Source organism: Patagioenas fasciata, chromosome Z, assembly GCF_037038585.1.
Source record: "Patagioenas fasciata isolate bPatFas1 chromosome Z, bPatFas1.hap1, whole genome shotgun sequence".
In the NCBI taxonomy this organism is placed as follows: Eukaryota; Metazoa; Chordata; class Aves; order Columbiformes; family Columbidae; genus Patagioenas; species Patagioenas fasciata.
This window is the reverse complement of record NC_092560.1, coordinates 43,440,148-43,458,384: the sequence shown is the minus strand read 5'-3', so window position 1 is coordinate 43,458,384 and position 18,237 is coordinate 43,440,148. Positions and strand designations below refer to the sequence as shown.

The 18,237-nt window shown below is 46.2% G+C and overlaps 3 protein-coding genes across 15 annotated transcripts in view; 1 reads left to right on the top strand and 2 right to left on the bottom strand.

Annotated features, from left to right (window-relative positions):
* RNF38 (ring finger protein 38) overlaps nucleotides 1–1,717 on the bottom strand; it is a 111,689-nt gene extending 109,972 nt beyond the window's left edge. For 2 of the 3 annotated variants that reach the window (XM_065860765.2, XM_065860766.2), the window contains exon 1: nucleotides 1,576–1,717. In XM_065860765.2, the coding sequence (XP_065716837.1) occupies nucleotides 1,576–1,717 (142 nt within the window). The remainder of the gene's footprint in view (nucleotides 1–1,575) is intronic. The other variant, XM_065860776.2, reaches the window with a different exon arrangement.
* Nucleotides 1–18,237, bottom strand: part of SHB (SH2 domain containing adaptor protein B) — a 129,228-nt gene that overhangs the window by 61,629 nt on the left and 49,362 nt on the right. For 5 of the 11 annotated variants that reach the window (XR_011736603.1, XR_011736599.1, XR_011736601.1 and 2 more), the window contains exon 6: nucleotides 15,603–15,819. Coding sequence is in view for 6 of the 11 variants with exons in the window: in XM_065860778.2 (XP_065716850.1) it covers nucleotides 15,636–15,819 (184 nt within the window). In the remaining 5 variants the exon portion in view is untranslated. Of the gene's footprint in view, nucleotides 1–4,682; nucleotides 6,501–8,801; nucleotides 8,881–9,661; nucleotides 10,877–12,912; nucleotides 15,820–18,237 lie in introns of those variants that run through there. The other 6 variants (XM_071802475.1, XM_071802476.1, XM_065860778.2 and 3 more) reach the window with 6 other exon arrangements.
* LOC139826500 (uncharacterized) lies at nucleotides 1,716–18,156 on the top strand. The gene is made up of 2 exons (XM_071802478.1): nucleotides 1,716–9,667; nucleotides 17,714–18,156. The coding sequence occupies exon 1, from the start codon at nucleotides 1,716–1,718 to the stop codon at nucleotides 2,871–2,873; it is 1,158 nt and encodes a 385-aa protein (XP_071658579.1). The 3' UTR covers nucleotides 2,874–9,667; nucleotides 17,714–18,156.

Here is an 18,237-nt window from a genome sequence, read left to right as displayed (position 1 = left end):
ATAGTTTCATCAGGTAAAACCTCAATTTCCAGATCACCTATATCAGAAGAAAATTTTTCTCCTATATATTTTATTTGGAAGACCCAAATAGCTAAACAGGGGAGACTGATCTTCCCCATGTGCTGTGTGGTCTCAGCACATAGGAAAAGCAATTTTTGAGCTATATAAGACAATTCAAAGGTAAAAATTCAAGTTCTTTCTCAACTTTCTGCATGGTAATTCTCTCAAATACTGTCAACCACAAATTTCAAGAGGAACTTGTTTATAAAACCTGCTTTACTTTAGAGCAAGATTTCCATCAGTATAAAAACCCACACTGCAGACTCCTGTAAATCATCCAAGTAAGTCCCAAAACATGAGCACCACTATAAACACATTCTAAGAAGACTAATTAGGTATCTCATTTCTTCACCTTCCAGGCCCAAAGAACTATGTCTTGTTTTCTGTCGTTCTCCCATACCACTTCCTAATTACTAACTTCATATCCACAGTTTCATTCTTGCTGCCATTCACAAAACACAGCTATGAGGCTCCAGTCCTGAAACCACATAGACACTCGCTTGAATTTAAGCATATGAGAAACTCCAGTGCAGTCTTAGAAGTGGCTCTGGTGTTTGACAAAAAGCACATCAACCCAGATGTTGGGACCTCAGTCCTGAAAACTTTGTAGGTCCAGAACTAGTGAACCACATGCCCAAAACCAGTTCCTCGGAGACACCTTGCTTCAGGCTACTTCTAACAGGAAACTCAAGAACCTGTTTAAGGGGCAGCTGTCAAGGGCGCAGAAGGCACTCAGCCGAGGTTCCCACAGAGGCAGCTTGTCTTTCAAGAAAGGCATTTTGGAGCTACACGCAGGAACCTGAGGTGACCTGCCATTGTAAACCGTGGACTCCCACAGACACAGGCAGCCCGCTAGGAGCGGCAGCACCTGCTTCAGGGACACGGACACGCACACGGGAACAGTTCCCCTCCCCGGCCAACGCCTTTCAGGAGTGCGGCACAGCAGAGCCCGAGGGCCGGCTGAACGCCGGCGGCCGCCTCAGTGAGAAAGGCGGGCAGGGCCGGACAGGCCTCGGCGCTGTCGAGGGCACAGCAAAGCCTCGCACGGGACGCAGCCGCCACCACCGCGAGGGCGAGCAAGCATCAAGGGGCAGCGCAACCCCTCCAGCTACACCGGCGGCCCACAGACGAGGGTGCGGGGCGGGGAAGCGCTGGCAGCGGCATGACGACTGGAGGCGACACGGCGGGCCGCCCGCTCTTCACAACGCCGTATCCCAACCGGCGGGGGGAAAGCCAGCGCCGCGCCGGCCACCGAGGCGCAGGGGGCCCCGGGCACGTCGTGGCTGGTCGGGCAACAGAGAGCCTGCGGGAAGCCGTCGCGACTTGCGTCGGTCTGCTGTGACCGGCAAAAATTTCTCCCCCGTCCCGCTGCCCGCGGACGGACCCCCCGGGGCGGCAACGACTCCGGGCGCTGGTAAGGACAACAGGCAGGCCCCTCCAGGCCGACTGAGCTCCTAGGCTGGGGTGGGACGCCCGGAACTACTACCCCTACGCTGGGCCCCCTTTCCCGCTCACCTGGTGGCGGGCCTCTGGCTCCCGGGGAGGCGCGGGGTGCGCCGTGGCCGGCAGGGCTACCACGTCCCTGGCTGCGCGCTCCCGGGTCCGGCAGGCTCGGCCCGTGGAGGGGCGGCGGCAAGCTAGCGGCACCACCGCTCATGGCGACTCCGCGGAAGCCGGAGCGGGAGCGAGCGCGGGTTCAGGGGTGCGCCAGGAGGAGGCAGGGAGCCGAGGAGGAGGCGGAGGCGGCAGCTGTGGTCTCGGCGGTGGGGGAGGAGGCAACGGAGAATGGTGGCGACGGCGGAGGGGCGGAGGAGAAGGAAGGCAGGAAGGGGGCGGTGGAAGAAGTCACTCATCTGCCTGCCCGCCGCGCCGGCTCGGCCGCAGGCTGGGACAGCTGGTCGTCGCGGTACCGCCGGCGGGCGAGAGCAAGGAGGCGGGCGGCACGGTGTGCCTCCCGGAGCGCTGAGCGGGCGCCCACCCACACCGCTCCCTGCTCGGGCCGGCCAACGTCACCCCGCTTCCCGAGAGCAACCCCGCCGCGGGGACAGAGGAGCGATCGGCTCCCGCGCGGGGGGGCGTGGACGGTATGGCCGACGTGGGAACCCTCCAGCTGGGGCGCAGCCGTCAGCCAGGCAGCAGAGGCCGGTGCCAAGCAGTGCCGGCTGCTCCAGGGGAGAAGCCACCGCCGCCGCCCGGCTCGCGGCCGAGGAAGTCTCGCCTGTTTCCTCTCTGCACCCCGGCCCGGCCCCAGCGGTCCGCCCGGCGGGAGTGCTCGGCGCGCCACCGGCAGCCCGGCGCCTCCCCAAGGCCGCTCGCTTCCCGGGGGTCTGAGCCTACTCGCAACAGCGCTACCGCGGAACGCACACGGGCACGGCAGCCAATGGCCCTTTATTGTGGTGCTGCCCCCGCCGCCCATTCGGCCGGGCGCAGGAGAGAAAGCGGGGTCCGAGTCGCGATCGGACGGGTCCCCCGGCGCCCAGCGGGTGCCAGCCCCCAGGAGCAAAGTGCGCGCAGAGCTTGGAATTATCCTCGCCCTGTCTCGCGCTCCGTCTCCGCTGGGCACGGGCCCCTCGCATTTGCGGTGTGCAGGGGCCTCGTCGCTCCGCAGCAGGCGGGCGGCTCATCCTCTGCTCCATGCCCCGCTCCCTGCGCCCACCGGAGCGGCACGGTACCCCGACGGCAACCACGGGCCGGGCGGAGAGACCAAAGGCCGCGATCGATTGGACGGCCGCGCGATTACAGTGGCTGCGCTCGGCCCCGGTGGCGCGTGGACGCCGCGTAGCGGCGGCCCGGTAGAAGGCGGCCCCGGGTAGGGCGGGGCTTGTCCCGCTGTCGTTGGACCTGAGTGGTATTGTGGCGGAGCAGGCCCTGATACGCACATGTGGGGACCAGGGAGCGTTCCACACAGCCAGGGGCTTGGAAGGCGTCAGCGGGGCACGGTTGACACGGGCCGCTCACGGTGCAGGGGCGGAGCGCGCCTGCCGGTGTGTGCGAAAAGTCAGAGATGTCCGTGAACTGCTTAATTTGTCACGGGAATGACGGCATAGTGCTGTGTTGTCAGATACGCGTTATTCAGGCTAATCCGTTTGCATCAGAAGATACCAGGAATGCAACTAAGAGGTTTTTCTTTAATGAAAGAGCGTTTGTGCGTGTGTGTCAGTGTTCTGGTGAACAGCCTTGTTTTCCAAGCCAGTCCAGCTGGGTTTAGTTTTCAGGAAAAGTAAAATAATGGGAAAACTGATACACAACTAAAGAAAAATCGCCGCTTAGTGAAATTTACTGCCTAGAGGGATGCACTTTCTGTCATCAGTGGAACAAGAGTTCTTTTGGATCTAAATGTGCAGAGAATTCATTTCAGTTGGCACATAACAGCAGTGCCACCTTCTGCTGTGCAATGCTGTGAGTGGGAAAGCTTTCTCTGCAAATCATGCCTTTGCCAGTGCTACCCTGCTGTGCCAGCCTTTTCTCTCACTCTGTGCCATTGATTGAGGTTTTCACCTAGTGTGGGAAAAGATGTTCATGACTCCCCAGAGGGCTAGCATGCCTGAGGCTTGTAGCCTTCTGCTGACATGATTCATGTGTCTCAGCAACTACAGAAGGCCATTCAAAACCTTCCTCAGTTTGTTTGCTTAAATTCCACAGAGATAACCCTTCATGTCCTTAGCGCCGAATCAAGGAGCATCTTCAACAGCTCCTGTCCTGCGATCCTGTGGAACACAGGGGTCGGAAAGTACTTTCCCACTGAATCTTCTGCTTCACCTTTCTGAGGGGTCTACACCTGTCTCAGATTGCTGCTATAGGGCAAACACGTGCAGTCTGCATGAAGCTCCTAGCAATGCACAGGTGGCACAAAGAGAGGAACAGAGCCACTCTTACTTTATGATGATTCATTTTTTACTCAGTTCCTGGGAGGAAGTTGCTTTAAAACTACTCCCATACTGAAGATATTAAGTAAGACTGCATTGAGGCACAGACTTCCTTTTTTTGTGAGCCCTTGAAAACTTCACAGATTTGAATGCTGGAGGATTTTATACTACAGGAAAAGATGCGAAGATAGCATCAGTTCTTCAACAAAGACAACCTCTCTTAACTTTTTGCACCTAGATTGTCTTCCACAAATAAGCAAAAGAAGGATATTTCTGCAGCATGAAGCTACCTCACTTATTATTCTAACATGCACTTCCAACTGTAGGCTATCTGGAAGTTCAGGAAGACTGTTTCTGTGCAGTATGGGTCAGCAGTCTTACATAACTTGATAGTTCTATTGCATTGGTCTTCATTTACTTCTGCAGCTGAGGAGTTCAATTTTCCTGTTGGTTCTAAATTTAGATCAAGCCTTTTTAAGAGAATATCATGACAAGAGCTAGATCTAGATTTTTTTTTCCAAGCATCTTGAGAAGAGGTAATAATACCCTTAGGTATTACTTATTAGGGTAATTACCACATTTGGAAAACCAGACAAGCGTTTGGCAGTGTACAGCCGCCTTCATGTCTGCTTAAGGTCTTCAGGTATTTAAAGACAAGATTTTTCTATTTGAGGTTTTAAAAAAAAGGTATGTTAACTCATTTTTCCAAACAGAAACATACTGATGGATGTCCAGAGTTGACAGTTTACATCAAACAGATCCAGGAAAAAGTTATAACAAGTGATTTTTTTTTCTTTTTTTTTTTTTTTGTGACTTTTATTTTGCTTTAAAGTTTACAAACTTGAAATATTGCTAATAATGATCAGAAAGCTACCGCACTAGGTATTGTAGACTACTTTTCTCTTCAGCTGATTTCAGACTGGTTTGAGTCAGAACAATCTCTGCAAGAACATCTGACACTCATGCAAACTCTTTTGCAGACCAGGAGTGCTTGTTTCTTCCAACCTCGTAACAAATTCTGTCTAAAAATCAACACAAAATTTAAGTGTAAATTTCCATATCTCCAAATGGTCTGCTTGAATCAGTTGTACAATATCAATCTCAGGGTTTTTATCCCATTGTCAAAACCAGTGACATTAGGTATAATGTTTCAAAAAAAACTGAACAAGTTAAATGTCCACTATGCCCAAGGCATTTCTAAAAGCTGGTAACAGCTGAGGTGGTGTTTAGAGCTTTCTGTAAGCCAGACATTGCAGTGGGATTATTTTTACCCTGAATCCTTCACTGTTTCTGTTTTGTCCCCCTCAGTGCTACTGAAGTGCTTGATTATGAGAGGGACCTACAGAAAAGATCTACTGCAAGTGAGACTCACAATATGGTAGTTAGTTGAATAAACTAAGTTGACAGGGAGTCATGTCTATTGCAGAAGTTCATGGAGGACTGTCTTCTGCGGGAGGGACCCTGTGCTCTAGCAAGGCAAGAGTGTGAAGAGAAAGGAGTGGCAGAGACAACAGACTGACAACAACTCCCCTTTCCCATCCCATCTCACCACTGTGGAGGAGAAGGTAGAGAAAATTTGGAGCGAAGTTGAGCCCAGGAAGAAGAGAGGGCTGTGGGGAAGTTGCTTTACGATTTTTCTTATTTCTCATTATCCTACTCTGATTTAGATCAGCAATAAAATAAATTAATTTCCCTGAGTCAAGCTTGTTTTGCCCATGACAGTAATTGGTGAGTGACTTCCCTGTCCTTATCTTGACCCACAAGCCTTTCATTTTATTTTCTCTCCCTGTCCAGTTGAGGAAGGGGAATGATAGAGAGGCTTGGCGAGCCTCTGGCAACTAGCCAGGCTTAACCCACCATATCATATCAGTCAATGGAAATACACCTTATAACATAAATTCCTAAACAAAAATCAGGATGAAATGAGTTGTTTGTGTGTGAACTTAATACCACAAATACATTCCCACATACTTGAAGAATAGGGGAAAAGAAAGAAAAACTCACATCTTGGTAATCACATTACATCTTTGCCACTATTGTACCTTGCTTGTTATACTTTTTACTTTTCATGAAACAGGCCTGGAGAAGTCCTAACTAATCCATGCAGGTGGTACATTTATATGTAACATACATTTATATTTGATGTGTTTCCCATGGAAAGGGTACAGAGCAAATGAATGTGCTCAAAGTTGTAGGTATCAGGGCCCACTCCTGCTTTTCCTTATTACATGCTCCCACTCCTCTCTTGGTCTGCTGATGCAAGGGGAAAGCAGTTGTAACAACTCTCTTTGCTGAAAGTTCACCAGCGAAACAGTGATGAGTTTTTTGGTTGAATTGCCTTCCTGAGGCAGCTCAGTCCTTGATCACATAACTACCAGTGCCCTATTCAGGAAGATTCAGCTCAGGTAAATGAGATACGGAGGAGCACAGGGTTACACCAGTCCCACTCTGCCATGGAGCCACCTCTGCATTGAAAACTGCAATAGCAGAATGGACCTTTTGGAAGGAGGAGTCTTGGGGATCCAATAAAATAATGGAAAAATGCACTGGATGTAGCAGCACACATCTGTACACCTGAGGAAGGAAAAAAACCTGACTTCGTATTTTATTTGGATGCTGGGTTTGTCTAAGTGAAACTGAGGAACAAAAGGGTGAAATCTTAACTCCTGCCAAAGAGGTAGATATGGTCCAGTCTTCACCCACTGCAAACTTTCATAGGAATATAACACTTCACATCATAAGAATTAATTTTAACACACCGTTCTTCAGAATTTCACCGGTATATATATTGAGATACCTAAAATTTTAACTTGTCACAGAATTTAATGGACTTCCTGTGGGATCCTACACAATCAGGGTAGGAACCCAATGACTGCAACAAGGTAAGCCTCACACTCACCTTCAGGAAGGCAAGGAGTATGAACTGGGGAACTACAGGCCAGTTAATCTCATTTGAGTCTCTTGGAAGCTTGCAGAGGAAGTAATCTTTGGAAACCACTCTATGATGAGCTGACTGGCTGATCAGACAGAGGGAGAGCAGCAGACGTTGCACAGTTTAGCAAGGCCTTTGACATTGCCTCCCATAGTATCCTTGTAGCCCAGTGGGTAAGGGGAGATGGTTAGTGACCATCTGCATCACTCAGACACACACAGGTCTATGGGGCTAGATAGGATCCACGCAAGAGTTCTGAGGGAGCTGACAGAAGTGCTCACCAAGCCACTTTCAATCATTTATGAGCAGTCCTGGCTATCCCAGGAGGTCCCAGTTGACTGGTGATTAGCAAATGTGATGCCCATCTACAAGAAGGGCCACAAGAAGACTCCAAGGAAGTACAGGCCTGTCAGTCTGATGTTGGTGCCAGCAAAGGTTCTGGAGCAGATCATCCTGAGTGCCATCATGTGGCATGCACAGGACAACCAAGTGATCATACTGAATCAGCATGGGTTTATGAAAGGCAGTTCCCACCTGACTAACCTGATATTCTTCTGTGACAAGGTGATCTGCTTAGTGGATAAGGGAAAAGCCATAGATGTTATCTACCTAGACTTTAGTAAAGCTTTTGATGCCATTTCCCATAGCATTCTTCTGGAGTAACTGGCTGCTTATGGCTTGGACACAGGTCCACTGTTCAATGAGTAAAAAACTGGCTGGATGATGTGGCCCAAAGAGTTGTGATTGAATGGAGTCAAATCTAGTTGGTGGCCAATCACGAGTGGTGTTCCACAGGGGTCGGTATTGGGGCCAGTTCTGTTTGATCTCTTTATCAACAATATGGACAATGGGATTCAGTGCACCATCAGTCAGTTGGCAGACAACACCAAGTTGGGCAGGTATGTTGATCTGCTGGATGGTAGGAAGGCCATACAGAGGCATCTGAACATGCTGGATCAATGGGCTGAGGCCAATTGTATGAGTTGCAACAAGGCCAAGTGCTGGGTCCTGTACTTGCATCATAAAACCTCCATGCAATGCTACAGGCTTGGGGAAGAGTGGGGGGAAAGATGCCTATTAGAAAAGGACCTGAGGATGTTGTTTGACAGCCACCTGAATATGAGCTGGCACTGCACCCAGGTGGCCAAGGAGCCTAACAGCATCCTGGCTTCTATCAGAAATAGTACAACCAGCAGTACTAGAGAAGCAGCATCCCCCTGTACTCAGCACTGGTGAGACTGCACCTTGAACAGCATGTTCAGTTTTGGGCCCCTTACTACAAGAAAGACATTCAGGTGTTGGAGATTGTTCAGAGAAGGGCAGTGGAGCTGGTGAAGGATCTATAGAACAAGTCTTATGAGGAGCGGCTGAGGGAACTGGAGTTGTTTGTCTAGAGATGAGGAGGCTCAGGGGAAACCTTATTGCTGTCTACAGCTACCTGAAAGGAGACTGTAATGTGTTGAGTGTCAGTCTCTTTTTCCAAGGAATAAGTAAGAAGATGAGAGGAAACAGCCTGAAGTTGCACCAGCAGTGGTTTAGGTTGGATTTCAGGAAAAATGTCAGTGAAAGGGTTGTGTAGCAGTGGAACAGGCTGCCCAGGGAAGTGGTTGAATCACCATCTGTCCTAGAGGTATTTAAAAGATGTGTAGATGGGGTACTAAGAGACATGGTTTAGCAGTCATCTTGGCAATGTTAACAGTTGGATTCTATTACCTTAAGGGTATTTTCCAACCTACAAGATTCTATGAAAAGTATTCTCCATGTGTGGACACAGCAGACAGATGGTAAAATCTTACAGGCAGTCCTCTCCATCAATGGAGCTAATGAATAAGATGATTTCAGAGGAAAGTTTACTTCACTTGTGATGAAATGAGGTTTATGAAGGAACAGCAAAATTCAAAGACATTGTTTAAACAGTCTTTCACAGAACTGATGATACTCACTTTGGAAACACACAGGCAGCAGAATAGGTAGCTTCAACCAGGGCTTCATCTCTGCATCCATCCTGGCCACATGAACTCACTATCCAGAAACAATTTTATTATAATGATTTAATACAATTATATAATGTACATTTGTACTTGGAAATAATTAACAGTAATTCATTATTAAAGAACAGGGAGGTCAGGGCTGGTTGTTGCAGTTTAAGACCAAATTGACAGTGCAGAGACTAAATGGAGTCAGATACCAAAACAGTCTAGTCATGGGTATGTGTGCTGTTAATGATGAGTAACATGACTTCCCTGTTCCACAGGACAGATTGTGTGGTCCAGGAGAGAAATCACCTTGGTCACTGTAGCAGTTCCTGACATTACTTCCTTGTCCAGTATTAGGAGAGAAGTCAAGTGGGTCAGTGTAGTAGTTTGGATAGGGCCCAGGGCTATTTCCTCTGCCACTTGTGTTTTCACTTGTTGTAAGGCTTGCTTTTGCTTGGTCCCCACATAAACCTATCTTAGTTACACCTCTATTTATAGTGGTTTCACTGTCTGACTCTTTCTGGGAATGTGCATTTGTCAGAATCCTACCATTCTAAGGCAATGCTTGAGCTTCTTTTTCGTTGTTAGTTTTGGGAAACACCTAATCTTTTCTACCATTTCACTAGATATGTCATCTTCCACCCATTTTACCTCAAGCAACTGCATTTCTGTGTTAGACTTCAGATTTCTTGATGGCACACCTTGCCTTCAGCAGGATTTTAATGACAGCTTAACACTTTTTCAAATATTGCATTTTTTTTTTCTCCCCAGAGTATGACATCATCAATGTACTGCCTATCTCCAAGGTTTCTTGAATCAATTCATGGCAAATGGTGAGACTATACTTTCATCCTAGGGGTAATCGATTCCAGGTGCCCTGCATTCCTTCGCAGGTGAAGGGAAGCTGAATTCTATGCCCTTCTATTATGGGAACATAAAATAATGTGTTGGCTATGTCAGTGCTGGCATACCATTTTACCACTTATGCCTCCAACTCTTCCTGCAGCTGGAGCATATTTCTTAAACTAAACCCTGAAATTACTCCCCTATTCTTGTGTACCTTTTAACTAAAGTGTAGCCAAGCCCAGCCTAGGTCAGCTGCCACACTGGCCAAAAATACAAAGCTTATTTCCAAACCTCTGCTGTAGCTAGGTCTCTGCAGTGTTCCATATGCCCCCCAATGCTACATGCAGTACCTTGCTCCAAACCCACTTCGACAGACTCTTACTTGCTGCTACTTCAAACCAAATGGTAGTGATGAAGATAGGGAAGGTGCTGGCGGTAGAAGATGCCTAAGCAAACTCCCATCCCCCATCAGATTGACTGACAGCAGAAAGGCTCTGCTAAAAATCCCTGCCACCCTATCCTCCCCACTAAGCTTGCAGCAACAGAACACCATCAGTGGGCTCCAATGACACCTTCCAGAGCTCCCGTGAAGAAACTAGAGAGTAATACAGGGGAGAGAGCTCAAGAAACCAGCAGCCTCAGGTGATACAAAGCATCAGATTAACAGTAACAGCAACATTCCTGTCCTCATAGGCCAGGTATCCAGGCCATGGGGTACCTCTCTCTTGCCTTTTCTTCTTCCAGCTAAACCAGCCCGGTTCCCACTGCCAGTCCTCATACATCATGTGCTCCAACCCTCAGACCATTCTAGCGGCTCTACTCCAGACTTGTTTCAGTTTCTTGAGATCTCTCCTTGTACCTGGACGCACTCAAACCAGACACCGTATGCAGACGCAGCCTCACTAGTGCTCTGTTGAGGAAATAATCACTTCCACCTGCTGGCTACACTTCCACTACACAGTCCTGACTGCTGTAGGCCTTCATGACTGCCAAGGCAAACTGCTGACTTTTGTTCAGCTCCTTGTTACTCTTCTCCAGTGTATTCCAGCATGGGACTGCCTTTATGGAACTCCAGGAGGTTCATGCTGGCCCATTCCTTGTGGCAATCAAGCTCACTCTGAATTTCCTTCTAGTTTATCAACAGCTAACCGTCATCTCCAAAGTACAGACTGCCAGATGGAGCCAGTCCAGGATGCCTGTTCGAGACATAGACATAGGAGAGTCATTGGATTTGCTCCTGAAAAAACTCTTGGTCTACAAGCATTGTACACTTTGACTTTTAGCTGACAGGTAAATGGTCCCTTTCTGGTGGCAAAATGGCTTGACCTAAAACAGGGGAGATGTTGATATCAGTCCCTCAAAATTACTTCCCCAAATGGTATAGCTGGCAGTAGGAAATTTGAGGGTTTTCTGTAACTTGATAATGCTGTAGGCTATGCTGTAGTAATTGCAGTGACCCCAGAAAGAGAAGTCCATGATAGAACTGCCACATCAGCTTTGCATATAGGCAGCCATTGAGGGCCCTGTGTGGCATACAGGACAGCACCAGGACCAAGGAAGGGGTGATAGCCTGGCATAGAATGCAACATTTGTTTTTCCTATGCTACTGCTGCAGGTGTCAACACTTAACTGTTACCTGTATCCAATGCAATATCACAGTAATACCAATCTCCAAACCAGGCTTAGAAAGAAAACTGATCCCTTCAAAGCTGCTCTTAAGCTGCTGTGTTGTGTCTTGGAACTGTCAGCAGCAATACATGCAGTCCAGGGACCCTGAAAGACACTTGAGAAAGCATGGGCAATGTTTGGATGGACCTTGCCATTGAACTAACTAGAAGGTCCAGAGCACTGAGGCCAACACAGCAACTCTGAGTTGTGGGTACACATTTCTCAGAGAAACCTCATGGTCTGAGCCAGGCAATAACATAGTGCAGAAAATGATCATCCCTTGTACCCTATCAACATCCTTTTTCAGCAGAACTTCCATTTGCTTCATTTCAGACCAACAACATTGTTCAGCTGTTGCCATTTCCTTCTTTTTTCTTCTCTTCTTACTGGGGACTCCAGCAAGAATTAATAAAAGGATGCAATTAGCAGTGTTTTATGTGGGATCGTTGCAGATCATTGAAAAGGAAAAAATTATGAAAAACAGTTGATTGTCCACTGTTAATTTCCTTTCCCCTTACTCAGACCAGGAGTACAGACAGGCATTTTTCATTTCTGTTTTGTTTCCCCCCCTCACCAAGGAGCTCACATAGCCATGTTTTGTTATCTATCTATCTACTTAAACAAGAGTTAAGACCTTGCTTGTTCTGCTGAAGCACCACCATAGGCAGGACCTGTGGACAGCATGAATAACTTACACCAGCATAGGACCGACAGAGTACCCCAGAGTGTAGCTTAGCAGTGCAGCAGGGTGGAATATGGAATCAGAGCCTGTATTTGCAGCCTCCACCAACATTACCACACAGTGTTTGTGTTGCCAATTTGTGCCATGACAGCAAGGGAAAGGGCAAATCCTGAACCCCACTGGGATGGTGAGGAACAGCACATAAATATGTCATCCTCCAAGCCACAACCAGTTTTCCTTAGAGCATAGACTCGGGCTGTGTTCTTTGAGAAGCTGGAAATGTGTGGTTTGTACCTTTGTACTTAAGAGGGCCCTGCACTTTGCATCCTGGCTCTGAAGACTTGATTTCAGAGTCAGAGAATAAGCTACTATCAAGTTCAGAACCCACAAGGATGACTATACTTCCACAAACCCTAATGATTTTTCCAAATATGGAAAGAGCTGTGAGATGTAATCTTGGCCACTAAAACTCTCCTACCCATCATACAGATGTTCACAGCTCAAGGACTTTCACCACACTGCAAAATAGAAGCCTAATCAACACCTCTTATAAAGTCTGCAAAAAGTGATTAACCAGTGCTATGCTGTAAACAGCAATAACTGGATTCCTTGAGCACCTCAAGCAATTGGACAGCAATGTCATTCACACACTCACCTGTGGTGTTTTGGCACAGCTGCTGCAAAAGTGCACACTGGCAAAAAAAATTACTCAGGGCAGAACTGAGCTGATTTTCCAGACTCCAAACGAGATCATAGCCTAGTGACTACTTTCACTACACAGTTAAGACACATAAACAAGTTGTTCTGAAAGGCTGCTTCAAGTATTAGCTGTTCAAGACAGTCCGAATACACATTGACAATTAGAGGAAGAAAAGGGAGAGGTTTATAATTTTTTAAAAATATACTTTTAATGTGCTATATAGGCATGATCGTTACGAGATCTTCCACCATATACACATCACTACGCAATGCAACATACCACATTTTCACTGTACATTAAGAAGTCTGGGAAAAATATTCCTTCACTGGAAAATATAATATAATCACTTAAATAAACAAAGACAACATTACTGTGCAAACAAAATCCTGGTTTTATTTATTCTGCAATTACTTTCTAAAAGTCTTTTTAAAAAATGAATCAAAAAAGACACCCACAGACAACTCACATGTTCTGAGATGATCTCTTCTTGCTGAAACAAGAACCCTGATATGATCCTTGAAGCTGTAATAAACTCCATACACATTTGTACGATGCATATCAACCTCATTTTTATGAAGCATGGGATTCCAACCCAAAATCTGAAGACAGCAATAAAGCGGCATCTCCAGGCTTCAGCTGACTTTTGATCAGGCACATGACAAGAAAGATTCAGTACAAAAGTCATCCCCATGAGCTAAAGACAATATGCTTAAGAAACCTGGAAAGGCCTTGGTAAATGATGCTGTTGATTTCTACTGGTAATTGCTGTTAGAGACAGTAGGGGTTCACTTTTCCATTGCAGGAGAAGAAAAACAGGCCATGGAACAACAACACTGCCAGATTGCCAAAAATGCACTTCAACACGCAAAAGAAGCCATATGACCTATTTCCGTCCCAAGGGGCATGATGGAGTTGTCAGAGCCCACATAAGCAATGACCCAGACAGCAGCAGATGCAATCTGATTCCCAATCTCTGCAAGCTCTGCCACCTTCAGGAACTCTGGTGAGAAAAAAAACTGAGAAGTGCCTGAATGTCTTGCCAATTGGGTGATGTCAAAAGAAGAGTTCTGCAAAGACTTAAGAGAAATAAAAAGTGCATGTAGACGAGTACATTAAAAAGGGGATGATTTGTTTCACTTGGAGAGGAATGTTGTCTTTGTACTCTGTTGTGCCACCCAGTAAGAACCTATTCTAATGTAGCTTCAAATTCTGGATTAGATAAGGACAGTTTAACCCACTACTGTTGCTGCACTGAGCGACACGAGGCTCCTCACATATATGTGATCCACTCCTGTTCAAACTGTGTTTGATGTCATATAACGAACAAAGCAGGCTTAAAAGGAATCAGAACATTAATCACCAATGACATCATATGGGACATCCTTGAGGTTCTTATCAGATTACACAATGCAACGAATCACTACTTTTACAGGCAGTAAGTGGTTATTCTGTTAAAATTTTTCAGCTTTGCAATCATAAAAGGCATTAGCAGGTAAGAAAGCTGAACTAAACAATACACAATTTCAGAGTCCTGTTGAAGTCCGTAAAATAAAAAACTGCATAGAACCAGTTTGCTACTACAACAGCTGATGGGTTAATGCACAATATTCTAGACATAGATGGGAGATGGCAGAAAGTGTGGACTATCAGGCTATTGATCCCCAGTTCTAATTTCTGCACAATTAGATTTTTTTCACTTATCCCATTCAATGAGCACACAGAACATGGTAGAAAATACCTCTCAGGCAGATGGGCACTGAGTTGGCAGGACTAATGTACAGAGAAGCTTCTGCAGAGCTTCTGACTGAGAATGGCTGAAACACAGCAGGAGGCTTCTGCTCATGGTGAAAATGAACACTGTGCAAAAGGTAGATCTCAAGTGATCATATTTTAAGAATGCCTTGGTACCCCAGAAAAACAAATTCTGTTCTGTTACATACTGCAGTTCTCATTTACACAGCTGCAAGGGCCACCTTGTGGAAAGCCAGCATGACACACACTTGTTAGTTTGCTACCTCAGTAGGACAACCATTTGATCCAGATGAATGAGCAAGTGAAGATTTTGCCTACTAAAGCTTTATAAAAGCCTTAGACCACTCCCATACGTAAATACTAACCTACATATTAAAATGACTCATTCCCAACTAATTAAAACATTATGGTATAACTGCCCCAAACAGAATTAGGTGCCTGCATCTATGAATGAAACCTGAAAATGAAGACAGTAACCCTTAAGAGATTATTGTACCAAAAAGGATAAAAACTTATAACAAACTACTTTTAAATTACATCCCCTGTTCATAAATAATTGACCATGATTTGCTCTCACAAAATCATTTTAAGATTCTGTGCCTGATAGGAGTTCAATATTTGACTACTTTAAGAAACTGTATTAAAATATCCCCAAACCCACCAAACTAAGTGACCAGCACCACAAGGACTCACGTGCTAAGCAGCACCTTCTAAGTTCCACCAAGAACATCCTAGAGTCCTTCAGAGTCAGGTTACTCTTTCACATTGAGAAGTTTCCCAGGGTAGCAAGAGAATCAAAGTTGCTGGTGTTTTACAGCTGAGAAGAACTTATTGATTCTTCTCACAACATGGATGAAGAACTTTCATTGGGAAGTACTTTCAATCACAGAGAAGCTCCATGAAGTTTATCTGTTATTCTTGCGCTAAAATAAGATTTCTTTCTCTTATGTAGAAGCATAGCTCTAGAGGCATGCTGCAGCATTAGAGTACCATACACACAGTCCCATACACAACTCTGCAGAGTGCCCATGTTCCCAAGACTAAAGCCTGCCACTCTCTGTCTCACTCAAGCACTGAACATTCCGGCAATGAATTCTGTGCAGCCCAGCTTACCACTCACCTCCCATCCACAGGAAGGGGTGAGACTAGGTTATTAGAGGGTCCGCACAGCCACAGGGTAGAGCAGTGACAAGTGTTCTGCTCCTTTGATAGGCAGCTTTTTTGTAGTGTAGTAGTGGATGACTTCAGGAACACTGTCAAAGGGAGGGCTATTCTGACCCAGGATGTATTTCTCTTTGGTTTTCATCAGTTTCATGTGCATAAAACCTTGACTGCTCCTGCAAGGAAAGCAAAGTGTTAGTTCATGCTTGTGCATAGGGAACAGAGAAGCAGCACCACAACAGGCCCTTCTTCATGATGTAGGGGCATGTAGGAGAACAAAATGTAGCCATTTGCTAAGTGACTAGCCAAGACAGTGGCCAGACTCTGACAGACAGTGACTGCTAGCTGCAAACCCCCATGGACAGTCCAGTACAATGGCAGCTTAAGCTAGTGTTTTGTTTTCACCACCTGTGCTCTCTGGATCCAAGCACAAGCCTGACAAGACAATTACCATGGAATAGATCCAGAGAAGTGCCAGAGGAAAACCCTTTCCAGCCCTTCCCCCACCCAGTGTTTTCCTGTGAACAACTACTTCTCATTACAGCCCATCATTACTTCTGGACCAAAAGTTATCATTGGTTTTGATCTGTTAGAGGCCTGAGGTTCTCTCCATAGACACATAGGCTGGCCATGAACCTCTGATAAGGCAAGGCCTGTCCTGTGTTGACCTCACAACAGACCACACCCATCCCAACATTGCAGCAGCTGCCCAGAACATGGCTATGTACAGAACCTGGTGCCTTCAGCTGGGAAAACTTCCTCAGATGAGCCTATTCCCAAGATAATTGGCATAAAGAATGTCACTTCCACACCACTGGGCAAAGGCTGCTATCCTGCAGCCTTTCTGCAGGCAGAAACCAGTCTGTAACTTTCATACCAGAAGCATTCAATTCCTAGATGACCTGCCTGCACAGCACACTTCCTGTTTGAGGGGTCATGATTACACAGGGGAGAGTGGCACAATAACTACCCTGTTTGCTCCTGCAAAAGCAACCCATCCAACATAATGCCACTCTGGTGGGTAGCATCCATATATGACATAATATAGGAGGTGGTAGAGCTGACCTCATACCTTCCCAGGGGTGACCCTTCAGTGTCTGCTGTCTTTAGCATGTAATGCAGGCTATTTTAAGAGTGCAGAGTTTAGCCAGGACAAAACAAGAACAGAGGACAGCTCCTACACTTCAAGAAGTTAAATGAGGCCCAGAGGGTTCTTGCAGCTTGCTTCATGTCCCACTCCCTAACTTTATGACTCCACACCATGGTTTCTTCCAAGTGTGTCCAGGGACAAATACCATAGTGTTGAAACTGGAGCTGGCCTATGTCAACAAGGAAATGCAGTTTAAGATGACATGGAAAGCTACAGCAGGAAAACAAATCATGCCATGTTAAAAGCAGCTTCTCTAAAATCTGCCATTTTTTAGTTAGGAGGTACAGCTTTCCCTTTGGAAGTGCTTGTAGCACAATCAATCTCATATCTTTCAGATGTGCTCAACAATTCTCTGATAAGACACCCTTTCTGGTGAGCAGAAATCACTGCAGCCACTGTAATTATAGCTATACACACTTAAAATCTTTCTTTAAATACCAGTTTATTAGGCAAAAAGATCTCTTTCAAATCATAATTGTTCTCTAAATAATTTCCCTTTAACAAGGGAGGCATCTATAAATACTTTATTATGAGGACAGATGTATTGTTCCCCTCCTTCAGTTCACTACACATCTGCTTTTCTACAAAATGCCTTAAAATTGTGCAGATAAATTAATGAAATGACAGGTGCATGCTAATTCCAGGAGTACAGCAAGAACTGGAGAACAATCTGCCAACTGTACTTTCATGCAGAAAGGGCAAGCACACATGCCCTTTTTGAAACAGAAAAAACCCACATATAATGTAAACTAATTGTTACAAGCCATGTATTCATGGCAGACAGCTGTGCTTCCTTAATAAGGACCTGTGTATGCACTTAGGTTTGGGTAGTACATAGTCACTGAGCTTGCAGTATATGAAGCCTATGGCTACCAGAATTACACAAGCAAACAAAAAGCATCTCCTTTATGTCATGACAGGTCAGCCTTTTGGGAGGCCACACTGTTCCTGAAGCTGAGTAAAAAAAAAAATGCAGCCTAGAAGATATGGATAGCAGCCTAATGGGATCCAACCAACACAAACAGAAAGCTTCTGCCCTTGGGATGGAATAAACCCAGCTAGCAGTGCAAGGTGGGGCATGACTGGTCAGAAAAGCAATTATGGTGGACAGGACACAGAACATGATTCAACAGTCTGCCCATGAAGTCCTACTGCACCCTGGGCTGTGTAGTAAAGGTGTAGCCAGCTGCTTGAAGAAAGTGACTACTTCCTCTACAGAGAACTGGTGAGGCTGCATCTGTATCTGTAACTGATGTGAGAGTCCCCCATATAAAAAAAGAAAAGCCAACACTGTTATTGTTGTTATTGCTTATTTGTTTTTCTTTCACTGTTCCATTAAACTGTTCTTATTCCAACGCACAAATTTTACTTTTTGTTTCCTGATTCTCCTCCCATCCCACTGGGAACAAGGAAGAGGTAGGTGAGCAACAATGTGGTTCTCGTT